Source organism: Eriocheir sinensis, chromosome 17, assembly GCF_024679095.1.
Source record: "Eriocheir sinensis breed Jianghai 21 chromosome 17, ASM2467909v1, whole genome shotgun sequence".
Taxonomy (NCBI): Eukaryota; Metazoa; Arthropoda; class Malacostraca; order Decapoda; family Varunidae; genus Eriocheir; species Eriocheir sinensis.
In genome coordinates, this window is record NC_066525.1 from 4,607,740 (window position 1) to 4,623,262 (window position 15,523).

General features: G+C 40.2%; 1 protein-coding gene across 15 annotated transcripts in view; it reads left to right on the forward strand.

Annotated features, from left to right (window-relative positions):
• Positions 1-8,107, forward strand: part of LOC126999808 (voltage-dependent T-type calcium channel subunit alpha-1G-like) — an 86,812-nt gene extending 78,705 nt beyond the window's left edge. For 11 of the 15 annotated variants that reach the window (XM_050862791.1, XM_050862788.1, XM_050862797.1 and 8 more), the window contains 4 exons: positions 1,365-1,400; positions 3,834-3,953; positions 4,451-4,589; positions 5,836-8,107. In XM_050862791.1, the coding sequence (XP_050718748.1) occupies positions 1,365-1,400; positions 3,834-3,953; positions 4,451-4,589; positions 5,836-7,304 (1,764 nt within the window). In that variant the 3' untranslated portion in view covers positions 7,305-8,107. Of the gene's footprint in view, positions 1-1,364; positions 1,401-3,833; positions 3,954-4,450; positions 4,590-5,835 lie in introns of those variants that run through there. The other 4 variants (XM_050862789.1, XM_050862798.1, XR_007753611.1 and 1 more) reach the window with 2 other exon arrangements.
• The last annotated feature ends 7,416 nt before the right edge of the window (positions 8,108-15,523 follow it).

Sequence of the window (15,523 nt, forward strand, 5' to 3'; positions counted from 1 at the left end):
GAATAGCAATGCATAAGAGTGTGACTTGTGGAGTTCCATGTTTCCTTTGTCTGTGTTCTGTCTCAGGTAACAGCAGCAACACCTTGGCTGTAATAACAGATATGAAGTGGAATTAAACAAGGACTTGGATTATTGGTTCTGTGATAATCTAGCATGATGTCAGCCTCCACTTGAGACTGAGGAGGTCTGGCAGACCCTTGTGGTGTGGGAATGTGGGTTTGACTCACCACCTCAACAAAACTTGCACAAAAGCTTTATATGAAATTTATTTATCAGCGCACCATGTCTGATGGACCTTTACACTCTCCCTCTTTACTCCCTTCATCACCTCAAAAAAATAAATCATAATTGAAGATATAAATTGTTCTTGCCTTTGTACTAATCTCCAATATTCACCACCATAAGTCACTAAATTAACTAATATCCATCTTTTGTTACATACACTGCAGGACCTTTGTAGGAACAGTCAAGGATTCCTTTCTCTCAACGCTGATCTAAGTTTGTCGGAAAACACGATGCTGATTTTCTCTTTCAGGAAACTATTGATCATTACTCAGGAATTCAGTAATTACCTGGTAATTCATTATAATATTATTTTCAAGAAAGCTGATCTCAGTGTCTGCTGAGAGATTAATGCAGCTTGAGAAATGCAAGAAAATTTCCAAAGCTCCACATGAAACTTTTAATATTTTCTCACTCATCAGATAGGTATTTAAAAAGTCAATTATCTCACATAAGCACACTGCTCAGGCACCAGTGATTTTGTCTTTGGTGTCAGGAGTTTTTAATATTTTTGTCACTAAATCACTGTTAGCCAGAAACGGGTGTTACATTTTCTTCAAAGCTGAGTGGCACTTAAGTGGAGGAGAGAAGCACATGCTTCTGGCAACTTTGAGGATGGCTCTTATAATTTAGCTTTATTGTTTGTGTGTCCATTTTAGTGTCCCCCAAAACACACTTGTCTTCTTGAGTTTGGACATTATTTAGACCAATAGGATGATAATGCCACCAACTACCTGACCAGAGAACTCCATCCATGTTTAGGCAAAGTATAACCTTACCAGGATGTTGTCTGGCAAGTGACTTTCCAGTAACTTATTGTGTAAATATATATTATCCTCATATTGTAGGCCAGATTCTCCTATTCACCCCTGAGACACATGTTTAGACCACTTTGACCATTCATTTATGCAATGATAATAATGTACGATAGTAAAGATTTGTCTGTACTACATGTATACGTGTGTGGAGAGTAAAGAGCATGAGGGTTGCATGTGCACGAGACAAAGGTCTTTGAGCCTTGGGCGGGCAGGTGCTGCCACCACACCACACACCCAGACACTGAACAAACATTCTGATTTCAGGAGGAAGAGGAAGCGGAGTTTGCCCGGCTACTCAGGGTAAAGAACAGATCTGCCGACTCGCCTTACTACTGCGCCGCATACCACCACTCCCTCCACCACCCCTCCCTCCCTTCCTCCCCAAAGACTTGCACGTGGCATATGATTAACAACATGCTATTGTTATTATTCTCATCCTTTGATTTTTATTAGGTCTAGTTTCAACTTGAGTATGTGTAATGCTTATCCAATGCTTGTCCAAAGTTTCTTAGGTAAAGTGCAGACACATCATGGTTTTGATTTTGGATTGCTTCATATGACTCTTCATTAATTTCAACTGCATACCTTGTCAGCATCAGTCCACTGTCTAACCAAGAAAAGCTGCTACGCCGTAAAACACAAGCAATATAGAAGTATCCTCCTTCTTATTTATAAACGATCTGTAGTACTTTGCTTGCCATCCATCCATCCATATACCCAACTAACCAACACTGAAGAGAGTAACCTTCAGAGGTGTGGCTGGAGCATTCATCTGTGCCAAGACCATTCTTCCCTTTGTTTGCCGCGGAGGGTGTGGTGGTGACTGCAGCACATTAGCAAGGAGTTGGCAACCTTGTGCACATTAGATGACCCATTATGATTTGTTACTAAACCATTTATGTGTTACTTTGTTTGGATTTAGTTGTTTTCCACATGAGTGTGCATAATGTGTGTTCCCAGGAGGGTGCTGTGGTGTATCAGCTAGGTTTGCTTGGGAGACTCAGAAATATTGTATTAACTTGCAATTGACACTTCGGACCTAAATTGCTTCTCAGTACAAATATATCTTGACAGGGACAGATTCAAGGGGGCCTATATTAGAGCAACAGCCTTGGGGGCCCACAAATAAGGAACCCCCACAAGCCGAGAGGAAATTTAGATCTTTAAAATTTCACGTTCATAAGAGAAAAAAAGGCCTCCATATATGCTGAGCCCCAGGGCCCCGCACCTCTTTATCTAGCTCTGTCAATGAGTATTATATCTCCTTTAAGATCTCTAGCCCAGCATACACCACTTGACTCTCCTGCCAGCATATACTGTAAGCCTCTCCAGTAAGTAGTAGTCCAGTGTTTCAAAATCTGTCTGATTGGTATGATATTAGTTAGACAATGACATGAGCCTCAGTGACTTGTGTGGGGATTATGATGTTGATTCATGGACTGTCCCTCACACCTTGTTTAGAGTATGAAATCATTAATACATCTGGATTGTACTAATTGGCATGTAAATATATTTTATTCCATCTGGAAGACTGATGTGTGGTGGGACTATCCAGTCGGACTGAGGAATGGTTTCACCTTTCCTTCACTCCCAGTGTCTTGATACATGCATTCACCTCAGCTGAATTTTATGAAAGGCTGAGAATCCACCTGATGGTAGGAGGAAGAGAGTAGTAATGATTTTCTCTGTAGGGAGACTTGAAGGAATGCAGTGATGAGGAGGTGAACAGAACAGAGTGCCTTGCCTTGCCGAGCCAAAACTGTCTGGAGACTCAGAGACAAAGAATATCCTCTCATGTTTTTGTGTACATACATTCTTGTCTCTGGATACATATATGGCTCTTCAAATTTTCATTGTTAGTTGTATCAAAATACAGGCAATTTTAGGTCCTGATAAATTCAATTTCCTGACTGATGTCAGATATGATACATTGCTATATGTAGGATCTTTTTTATTTAATCATTATAAATTTTCACTTCACATTTTCAGTAAATCATTATTGACATACAACAAAATTATAGTTTGCACTGCAAAGTAATTTTACACCATGAATACACACATCCATGTTTTAGCCAAACTGGAATGCTATGCAAAGAGTAGTCGCCAAGAGTTGTTTGCACAGTCACAGGCAACCTGAGCCTTGCCCTGACCCATGACCACCAGAACACAGATCAGTCATGTGCTCTGTATATTTACCTAACAACCAGTCTCAACAACTGTGTCTCTTGCTCTTGTTCATGAGTTTGATCTTCGGGTCTGTTATCACTGGGAGTTGTTGCCTCTGGCTGTGTACATTATATGTATGGCTTGTGTCATGAAATACCAGCACACACCAGAGGCCCACCACTCTCTGGGGCAGGGTGTGTTTGCCAGTTTATGGCTGCCCTGCCAATTAGAAGGTTACCTGTATTAGAGAAAAACTAACTGGATAATTCTAGCTGAGGCATGAAAATGAACTACAGTCAAAATAAAGACTGATAACTTATTTTGGCAAAGATCATTTTTTTTATTCTGCAGCTGAATTTTCCAGATTTCTCTCCTGATATGAGAACTAATTGGAATGGTGTGCACAAAATTGGCAATCATACCTCTCTTTACCAGAAGCAGTGTCATGGCATTGCCTCTTGCACACCATCAGGGTGAGGCAGGGTGGGTGTAGGCTTGCCGCACCTCACCGCCTCACTCGTACCCTTCACCCCTTCCTTCCCTTGCTGACTCCTCCCTGTCCTTCAGATGGAGGATGAGTATGACTTCGAGGTGGAGATTGAAAGGCAGCTGGCCCAAGAAGAGGAGGAGATGGCAGAGATGCAGGAAAACATTGCCAACCAAAAGCTAGCCCAGAAAACAACAAAGGTAAGAAAATAATGATAAGCTAGATAGATTTACACCTAGTGGACATTGAATAGAATAGCCACTCACTCAACCCCTTGGATGTGGACTTCCTACAAGAAGACATCACCAAGCTGCAGGACTGGAACAAAAAGTGGCTGCTACAATTCAGTGAAGAAAAATGCAAAGTCATGCACCTTGGGAGAGGAAATCCAGCATACCAATACCACATGGATGAGAAACACTCCACTGACCACCACAGAGGCAGAGAAAGACCTGGAAGTATGTGTTACCAGGCTACCAGTGAAGGCGAAATCCGTGACAATCGCAGCGGACGGGTTAATTACATATTATTTTACAGATTATCAAGAACGCTGTGAAATGACTTAGCAAATTACTGTTAAAATGACTTACTAACTTGCTGTGAAATGACTGAAGTGGCATTTATTTACCGTGAAATGACTGGAAGAACTTTACTATGAAAAGACTGGAATGGCTCAATGAATTACTATGATTTACAGGACGTGAACGAGACGGTCAAGGCAAAGTTCAACAGCAGCAAGTACTTCCACAAACCACTCAATAAAATGTCGTCTCTGCCCTCGAACTTCACCTTCCGAGGCCAGAGGGAAATTTTGGAGCAGCCATCCAGAGAAAATAGTGAGTGTCGGATTATTGAACCTTTGCAATATTATCATTTTCCCTGTTCTCCTTTCCCTCTTATATTTCAAAGAGGCTTAAGCGGAATATATTTGTGTATGTGTTTTTCTTTTGTTTATGGCCACTCTCAAAGATCACAATAAATACTGAACAGTCTACTAATCTCCACACTTATTCTTCAGTTACACCACCTCAGGTTTATATCAACACTACCTACTCCTGTTCATTATTAACCCGGTAGCAGCGACGGGCCAAATTTGTGGCTTTACCGTGTACCAGCGATGGGCCAAATTTGTGGCTTTACCGTGTACCAGCGATGGGCCAAATTTCTGCCATGATATAAACCTCATAAAATAGATGATGCATAAACTGATCACACATGCGTTGATATATATTATGAAATGGTTTCCGTGAGTGATGATTCTTTCTCATTATTTTACTTAAGAGGGGCCTTTAACCTAACCTAACCTAACATAAGAAACATGACCCCTGCAGCTACTGGGTTAATCTTTTCTTTCATCTGCTATAGTCTGTTCACTTAAGTCTGACCCAATCTGACAACACAAACCTTAGCGTGTTCGTAGGCACAGTGCAGATTAGCAGAAAGCATTGCGTGAGATAAACACAAACAGAGGTAAAAGAGAACTTGGAAGCCATAGCAGTACCCAATCAGCACTCAGCTTAAAAACATGCTTAGGTTTCTGTTGTCAGCTTGGGTCGGACTTAAGTGAACAGACTATAGTTACTTTATATTAGTGGTGAAATAATGCTGGTGAGTTTATTTATAAGTAATACAAATGAGTTTTCAGCATTGCTACCTACTCTGTCCTATATTGATCTTTCCTTACATCTTCTATTAACTTCATAATACTAGCGAATAATGTTGATTGGGATAGGAGACAAATTACTGTTACTGTCCTTTATTGAATGTTCCTTACGTCTTCTGGTTCCTTCATAGTACTAATGAATGATGTTGATTGGGATAGGAGACACAGATCACTCATACTGTAATGCCAGTATTTAATTAAGGACGGAAAAGTAGAAATTAGGAGGCAAAAAGTAGTTCAAGTATTGTAAATAATTATAAGTGCTTTTTGCTTCCTAATTTCTATTTTTCCGTCTTTAATTAAATACTGGCATTACATGTTATAATTACTTACAATACTTAAACTGCTTTTTGCTTCCTAGGTTCTATTTTTTCATCCTTAATTATATACTAGCATTACAATACTGCTTTGTGTCACAGCTTCTCCAGCCACCACGGGCCTGCCAGACATCAGGGTGGAGACATCCCTCAACATTCCAAGGATCAACATCAACGGCAAGGGTCTGGAGGCTGAGGGGGAGGCGTCAGGCCCCAACAGGCCATCTTTCTCCCACGAGACGGACATGTACAACCCTAATCTGAAGCGACCCTCACCGGATGAACCAGTGAATAAAGTCTCCATCACAGACCTGAAGCAGCAGCCACCAAGTCCTGACTCTGGAGGCGCCAGGCCGAGGTGCAGCAAGCCCACTGTATCTGAGGAGAAGGCGAAGGTGAAGGAAAAGGAGGAGAAGAGCAGCAGGAAGGGGGCGAGTGAAGCACCGTTGGCTGAGAGTATTGAAGGAGAGGATGATCTCAGCGCCGGTGACAGCATAACGCCGACGCCAAATTCTCCGCTGCTTCAAGGCCAGAGCAGTCCACTCACGAGAAGAGCGTTACGTCAGTCACAGTGGAGCAACCAAAGGGACGTGAGTGAGGGGGGAGGGTGGAAGGTGAGCTTTGATGACTCACTCACACAAACGCTCATGGCCAGCTTTGAACACGTGCCGGAGCTCACTGGACACTTGGACATGGACTCAACCTCCTGCTCGGTGTGTTCGAGTGAGGACGTCTCCATTGCGTCTCATCTGTCATCGGCCGGACCTTCCCCTGTAGCAACGTCCAACTCCGGGCCCTCCACGGCTCAGGACAACACGCAGGTCTACAGTCCCCTGCCCCATGTGCTGCCTCCCCCACCACACGTGTTTGCTGATAATAATGACGAGGATGACGACCCCACCCTAGCCTCAAGCAGTGACTCCTTTACCCTGGAAGGTGGAATCCCTGAGGTGCCCTCCCTAGACTCATCGCCGGGGAGTGAAGGGATGTCCGGGCTGTCTGCCACCGTCTCACCCCATTCTTCATGTACGTCACCTCCTTTGTCTTCCTCGAACAATGGCGCACCAGTAGATGTAGTAAGCCATGGCCATCCTCCTCATCTCTTGAAGTCTTCATCAAACTCCACCGACCATTCCCAGTCTTCACAGTCTTCACCCACCACACTCTCAGCCCCATTGCCAGCTCAACACTCCTCTGTCGGTGAACTAGCCGACCCTGCCAAGCCATATAGTTCATTAGGCGAACTCAGAAAGGAACCTCTAACTCATCAAAGACCCATTCAGCACTGGAAAGCTGAAGGGAGTCAACTCATGTCCAGTAGGGCAGAGGAGAAGCAGTACAGTTTGGATAGAGGTCCCAGATGGCCTTTCAGTTTTGAAATTTCCCAACCGCACCACTCCCAGCAGGACTCAGGCCAGGCGTCCTCTGACAAGGGTAAGCCATTCACCCCTCCAACCATCGGCCTACAGCTCGGGGACAGTATGCCAAGGTCGAAGGTGCAGAAATCTAGTGGGCAGAGGTGTTATATCCGAGGAAGAAATAGGTCTCGCCATTCAGGGCCAAAGTCCTAGTGACGGTGAATGCCATGTTAGTAGGGAGCTGACTATAGTTAGGGATATTGTGCCATCCAAACTAGTGAATGCCAAAATATCAGTCTGCTCATCATACATGTACTTACTAACTACACGCACGACCCTTTGTGCCACACAACACCCTATCATGAAAGTGCTGCCAAATATGCATAACCGATTCCTGTGTATGAAGTGAACTATCTTTTATATGAGACTTTGTAGAGTGTTCTGGCTTGACGCACGAAGACAGTGTGTTGGCTGCCATGCGTTGGTGACCCGCGTTGGTGTGTGCTGAGGGAGAAGAGGCTTGTCCTTCCCTTCAAACAGTCAGCGGCACGTCGTCATCCTGCGTACACTGAGTCGTTTCCTCTTCAGTATCTCCTTTTTGAACGATACGCGAAAGTTGTATACACTCTGTAAATCATCATCACTGTAAAAATAGTGTCATATGAATTACATAATTACAGAAAGTATTAATATGACAACTGTATATAGGGTGAAGTTTATAGAACTGTGTTTTATAGTTGTAATAAATGGCAGAGCTGTGATTAGCAATATCAACAAGTAATAATAGAATTACTAAATATGTACAGAAATATACTTAATCCCCAGATATGGAAAGTATTTAAAGTGAGGTTACTAAAAGTTTATTGTTGTGATCCTTTTATAGAAAAAAATGACCTATAGATTGAAAAAGTGTCTTAGACCAGGAGGCATATTTACATTCCATCTCAGTTCAAGTAGAGATGCGTGTGTCTCTCCTTGAATGTAAGCAATATAATAGTAAATGAGATAAGTCTTGGCACCAGCACCTCCTTCATCCACAAGCCTGGGACCTCACCACTCCAGATGCCCTCAACCTCCCGTCAGGTGCACTCGCCTCTCAGTGAAGTGTTGACAGGGCATGTTGGCTGATTCCCTTGCACCGCCTCCACCAGTCCTTGTGTCATAATTACTCTTGGAACAGTTGAGTCGGGGTTAAAAAGTAAACTAGTCAAAAGAAAAATGTTAGTAATATTTTCTTTGGTGATAGTTAGTTTTGCAACACCGCTCGGTTTTCCAAGGTGTGATCTTGTTTCTGGTGTGAGTGTGTATTACAATGGTGCATAAGAATTAGTGAATATACCCTGATAGTCTCCCTTCAAAGCCACCCACTGTCAGCATCTTCCCTCCCTCCCTTCCTCAATATATAACTCATGTTTAGGCAGCAACATTAAATTACTCTGATCATCCCATCCACCACCACCACCACTACCCTCCCATCACTTCAGATTGAACCATAGCCTCAGTTTTTGCACCACACTCTTCTTGCAACATTGTTTTTTCTCGGTAAAGATTGTATTATTTTTTATGGGCGTCATCACACCTCAACAAATAACTGATGACTAGTGTGATGTTGCAGTGTGTCCTGAGCATCGGGCTAAGTTGAAGGGAGTCTGCAGCGGTCATGTTTGTTTAGTCTTGTCATATGACGGTGCAGCAGCCTGTGTGGTGTTGTAAAGAAGCAATCCAACCCATTTGATTACTGGTGAGGCTTTTCCTGACTGTTTGGTTATTGGTTGATGAAACAGAACTTGTTTTCCAAATTGAACATTCAAGTGTATAAATTGTTATTTCTTACTCTCACAGGGCTTTAGTAAATTTTTGGTGACTGGTCAGTGAGGTGTCAACAAATTCATAGTGATTCAGCTTTGTTACTCTTTATTACTGTGCGAGTTATCTTTTTTGCTCTGTTTGTGAATATTTCTCATGCATCACTCATGTCACGCCAATCTTTGCAAAAATGTCTGTCGCGTGCCAGGCTTTGCTGCGCTGCACATTAGGCGTCGGTGCAGCAGTGTCAGGCCTCCCTCAACAGGTCTGTCACAGTTAGTTCTGTCCTCACTAGGCTGTAGCATGAGTGATTGGACAGAAATACTGAGGATCTGAGGATGAGGTGATCGGGAACAAACCTTCACACTGAACATCTTTGCTGCTTCTTTGTAATGCCCTGAACACTTGACACACACTGCCAAGGAGACTTGCAACATGGCATCTTTTTTATATATCCTGGAATTTACAGCAACAACATGACTTCTGCTTTTTTTATTGAAATACTTTAATGTCATAAGAAAACAAATTTTCATAATTTTAAAGATTTTTGCTGTGATTATTCAAAATTATGATTACGAGATACTCACTGGAAAATCTAAATTAGAAAATCATGCATTTTGATTGCTGACAATACAGTAGTTTTGAAGGTACTCGTCAATATCAGTAACAGCAGTAACATCCCAATAGTTATACAAAAAATTAAAGATATGGACTCAGACTGTTTGAAGCCCAAATGTACAGGAACACAAGTTTCCTGAAGAGCCAGCTTAATACACTGACTGGATGAATGCATTGCTCTCCCACGGCAATGCTTGTGTGATGGATTTGCTATTATATTCCTGCTGGTTTTTGTGCATGCATGTGTGTGACTGTGTGTCCGTACGTGTGTGTATGTGTGCGCGTGAATGAGCCTCCTGTTTAAGAAAGGCACCTTTTGAGAAGAGAGCAGTTGTTCTCTTCCGTAATGAGGGGTAGTTACGACAATCTACAAATGAGAAAGAAAACTAAACAATATTAGGTAGCACTTAAAGTGAAACATATAAATAGTTGATAGGACACTGGTTAGGTAGGATTTTTTTATAACACATATTTCAGTTTGTTACATCAATTATTTCCCATTCTCTCCATGAAGGGCTGTAGTGAGTTGTAGCCGTGAGAGTCTGCTGTGACAGGACAAGCCTAGCCTTCTTGGTGGCTCTTAAACTTTAATACTGAACCTTTTTTTCCTACTAAACCTTCACTCTTCAGCCAAAAAAGGATAAGTTGATCTTGCTTGTTTACAGAAATTTACATAGAAAATCAGACCACACAGACCCCATGGTCCAGACTAGGTGGTCCTTAAACCTAAGTGATTCTTCATTAATCAGATGGCTCCAAAACATTGCATTTCAACTCTAGTTAATATTTAGTTCAAGGAAGTGACGGTCGAGCTTGTTTTTAAATTGCTGTTTAAAGTGCTGTTTGAACTTAGAATCAAATAGACAGTTATCATAGAGGAGTGGGTGTGTTGTTGTGAGGAAGCGTTCATGAAGACTCTGTTCATCACGTTAGGAAATGGGAGCAACTCTTACCAGATCTACTGATAGACTAGAAACTATAGTACCTACATGATGGCAAACTAAATTGTGTATAGGTTTTATCAAATAGGCTGGAGATGGTATTTGATATCATTGTTATATCTTATTTAAGTGAAATGCTGCATTGAATCCTGTATTGTTCAACTATTTTACCAGCAATTTTTATATACATCTAAAGCCAATAAAAGTGCATTGATCCAAATTCCGGTGGTCAAAAATTCCAATGTTTGAAGACTTGAAGGCAGGAAATTACAGTCTACTAACACTTTGGGTGTGTGTACGTGTCTGCGTTGGTTTGGGCTGTTATGCGATACTTGCAGAAATCCACTAATCCAAACTAATCCAAAAGCTTGCGCTGAAAACCAAAAGGAGGTTGGTAAAACTTGTTGAAGAGAAAGTGTTATTTACTGAAGACTTTGTGATCCTTAGAAAATTTGTCATAATTTGATATAAATGTTGTTAGTGATTGAGAATATTTGAATGAATTGAATTACCATGAATGCCTTGGTAAAAGTCTAAATCTGCAGGACCAGATAATTGTAGCTACATGTAGAAGAGTAGTTTCTACGTAATCATAAGTAATATTGTTTTGGAGAAACCAAAGTTTATTTGTGTATATTGGAAGAACAAGAGTTACTGTGACGACTAAGGAAGGAGATTCTAAAGTAACAGTTGCTTATTTGTAAGCTGTTGTATGCTCTCCATAGGCTAAGTATTGGTATTATAAGATTTCCACATACACTACTATGATTAAACTATCCTTGTTGGTCCATAGGGGTTAGGGAAAGTAGTAAAAAAGGAAGGATAAATTTCACTTCAATTGGCAAACAGCTAAAGCAAGGATCTAATGTGTTGCTTGCAGCTTCCCTCCCACCTGCTGTTGTGCCGCCCACAATGACAGTGCTGGTAATGAGGCGCTTTCTGTGTTATTTCATTGCCTGAATTTTATGTTGTGAAATTCAGTTCTACAGTAGGAAGTCCCTCTGTGTCTTCCATTGCTCAACTTGGTACATTCATGATTCATAGATAGTTTGTCACCTAAGGTTACCAAAATCCAGTTTTCTCTTATTTTCCAAAGTCTTTCTATGCATTCAGTATTATAGTGCAAGCTGTTGGAGGCAGTACTGGACATTAATTTAGCAAACCTAATGTTTTGCATGCAATTTCAACTATTAGTTTTAGTGATTTAATGTTTCTTTTAAGATTAACTGCTCTGATGTCCTTCCCTGAGACAGTTTCAGTGTTTTAGATCCTTTCTTTCTCTCTGTGTGTTTAGTTTGTGCCATGTTACACTCTTTTATAAGTATTGTTCATTGCAACCTCACAGGCCACTGCTACATTCATTATGGGGTTTATATTAAAATCTAATGTGCTGTACCACATCACCAATGATTCCATTGTTACAAAATATATAAGTAATGAAACCCTTGATCATTATTAAGGAAATGGCACAGTAACACAGTTGAAATTGATACAACATTTAACAATGAGGCCAACTTGGTTTTCTTATCATCTAGTGGTATTAATTTACCAAGTATAAGACAAGAGTAAATCTAAACCTTCGTAGCATCTTGCAACAGTGACACACTTCACAAACCTCCTCGGCATGAAGGGATTAACGCCTCAACATCCACACATTAAGGGTTGAACAAGAGCCCAAAGTTCATGGATACTCGTGTTTGTGTTGAGCGGATCACCTGTTAGTGCATGCTTTGGTTTTCAGCAAGTAGTGTTTGTCTTGTTTTTGGGTTATTCTTTCCTCTTCACATGCTGTACTAACTGAGTTGTTGTCTTTCTCCTTCTCCTGGTCTGTAGATGCTTAGCACAAGATAAGATTAGGGTAAGACAAGTCCATTAGTGTTGTGGCCAAAATGTGCTAATAGAAACACACGATTTGCAATGGTGCATAATGTAGATTTAATGGATTTGAAATAAGGATATTGGATTGTAAGGATATATATATATATATATATATATATATATATATATATATATATATATATATATATATATATATATATATATATATATATATATATATATATATATATATATATATATATATATATACAAACTTACATGAGGGCAGTTTGCAAGAAACACTTCATAGGATGATCTAAATCATGATTGGCATACACTGTAACAAGAAGCAACAATGACTAATATGATTAGAATACTGAGCAATAAAGGCCAGCTGCCTGAGATGTTGACAATATTGGCTGACACCTGAAGAGCACGCGTGACTGAGCCGTGTGAGTCCTGTGGGCCACACGGCCGCAATTGTGATAGTATTACCCGGTGATAACATGTTGAACAGCCCACTCTAGCTATATAGTGAGCTCAAACCTTCATCATGTATGTTACAGAATACCCAACATTTTGTTCTTTCATATATTCTTTTATATTATAGTCCATTTTGAATATATATATATATATATATATATATATATATATATATATATATATATATATATATATATATATATATATATATATATATATATATATATATATATATATATATATATATATATATATATATATATATATATATATATATATATATATATATATATATATAAAGGGTATTGTAAAATTGTCAGTTGTTAAACATGTGAACTGAAATTTAATTCAGTACCAAATGTTAGCTATGAGCAAGTTACTGAAGAATTCTATTTGTAGTTTCTTACTGAGCTTCTTGAACTAGTTAGATTGTATACCTGGATCACCCTCATCCTGCACTCTTATTAGGGAGTCTTGTGTTGCCCCAGCGGCCCGCGCCGCCCTCCACCGCCGCCACCTCCCTCAGCCACACACAGCCACTGCCCCAAGCCACAACTCTGTTACAATAGCGTCATACCTGAAAAATAATGATTCTTACTAGGTTGATGTCCACCAAAACTAACCATCTGCCCAGACTCTTTATCTAGTGTGTATTTGATATAAACTTCATTGTGTGTTGAGTTACAAGCTTTCCGTAAGTCTGTCGGCTTCCCTGGTCCGTGCAGTGTGTTCCCATACGCCCTCATCACCATTACCTGTATATTTTTCATGGACATCATCCCATCCCACTCACCTGATCATGTCTGTACAATGTCTATCTTCCCAGTACGTCAGCACATGTTGTACTTGAGCCTGTACTATTTTTCCTGGAGACCTTCGGTTTAGGTACATACAGCAGTGTCAGAGTATAAAGTAGTCCAAGAGTAAAGGAGTGACCATTGTTGTTACATAGGAGTACATCTTCTTCCCAGTATTGGTGACCTTAATGAGTGAACTTTTGCCTCTATATTCTATGATCAGGGACTCTCAATTTTTACTTCTTAAGAATACATATATATATACATATCTATATATATATACATATGTACATATACCGACCAAGTGTTTCTTTACTTCCTTTTTCTGCATCTAACTAGTAAGTGCAGAACTTCTTTGTGGTAATACTTCAGAATTCCAGGTAGTCATGAGTGCTGACCTGTGACTGGCATTATCTACCACTTCATTATCACGGATGCCCTGGAAAAGGTGCGATACTTACATGACAAGCAGAAAATAAGCTGAACAATAAATATAAGGGGAACTGCCAAATAGTAGTAGTAGTAGTAGTAGTAGAAGTAGAAGTAGTAGTAGTAGTAGTCATAGTAGTAGTAGTGACAGTAGTATTGAGATCCACGAAATGGCAAATGAAAATAAAAAAAAATATATCGGCCCAAACAGTGTCCCCTCAATAACCAAGACAGGTATGAAAAATAAAAGATGTTGGGGGTCTGGATTATGACCATGAACCATTCAACTATTTATTTTTATTTTTTCACAGCAATGGAAGCAGTTAATGACAGGCAACAAAAACAGAAAAAAGGCCTACTATGAGTGCTACTTTGTTATATGACCAGAGGAGTCCTGTGGCAATGAATGGTCTTGAAGAGAAGGAACTGGAATTAAATTTAAGAAGACACACCAAATGAAGATGAGTTACTAAAAGGCAAACACTTCTTCAACTACCCAATATATGTGAGATAAAGGTATGTAGCCGCTGAATTAATATGCTACCCATCGTATCATATAACGAATGCAAGAGTTTTTCACTGTAACTGTGTCTGGATGTAAATTTGAACATCTTGGACTAAGATCGGTATTCTTAAATGCTTCCGACTCTCACATCAAGTATTTCTAAAGGACGAGAAGGAGATTGATCAGGTTCTCATGAGTGTTTCCTTACATTCATGATACAGAAGCAGGATCAGACTACCACCAGGGTCATAAAAGTACCCGTGGAAAGGCCCACAACTCCTATGAAATCCTCGTCAAATGTGTGTGCTTGGTCGGCAAAATGTTTAAGAATATGACCCTAAATCTCATGCGTAAAAGCTGCGTTTCTTTTTGCCTCCATCGATCACACAGACCTTTTCATAACACAAGGAACAAGACTATAGATGCCTGCTATGTACGCCTAATTAATTATGAGATATGGGAAGATTAATACTTAAAATCACTATAATGGATAAGAAAACCATGATGCTGAGAGGATGTTGCTGCAGTGGGGATGAATGTGAGAAAACTGGGATAATGAATTCAAGTTTGCAAATAGAAAAGGATGGTGGCAGATGATTTATTTTTATTTTTATTATACAGCAAAGGAGACAGCTCAAGCTAGGGCAACAAAGAGAGTACAGAGAAAAAAAAAGTCTGCTACTCACCGCTCCCATAATTAATAGACAAAAGTATAAGGAGTGGCCAAAAAAGATCGAGGTCAATTTCGGGTGGAGAGGTGCCTTGATACACTCTTCCTGAAGGAGGTCAAGTCAAAAATGCTGCTGGTGTAGAGAAGAATGTAGGAGTTTACCAGGAATAGAGAAGTAGGAACAGCCAATTTAAAATCTGTAAAGCCCCTGCAGTTTACAATAGGTATACCATTACAATATTTCCAGCATCATTAAGACCTGATTAACCCAGTAGCAGCGACGAGCCAAATTTGTGATTTTACCATGTACCAGCGATGATATAACCCCCCAAAATAGATGATGCATAAACTGATCACAAATCCGT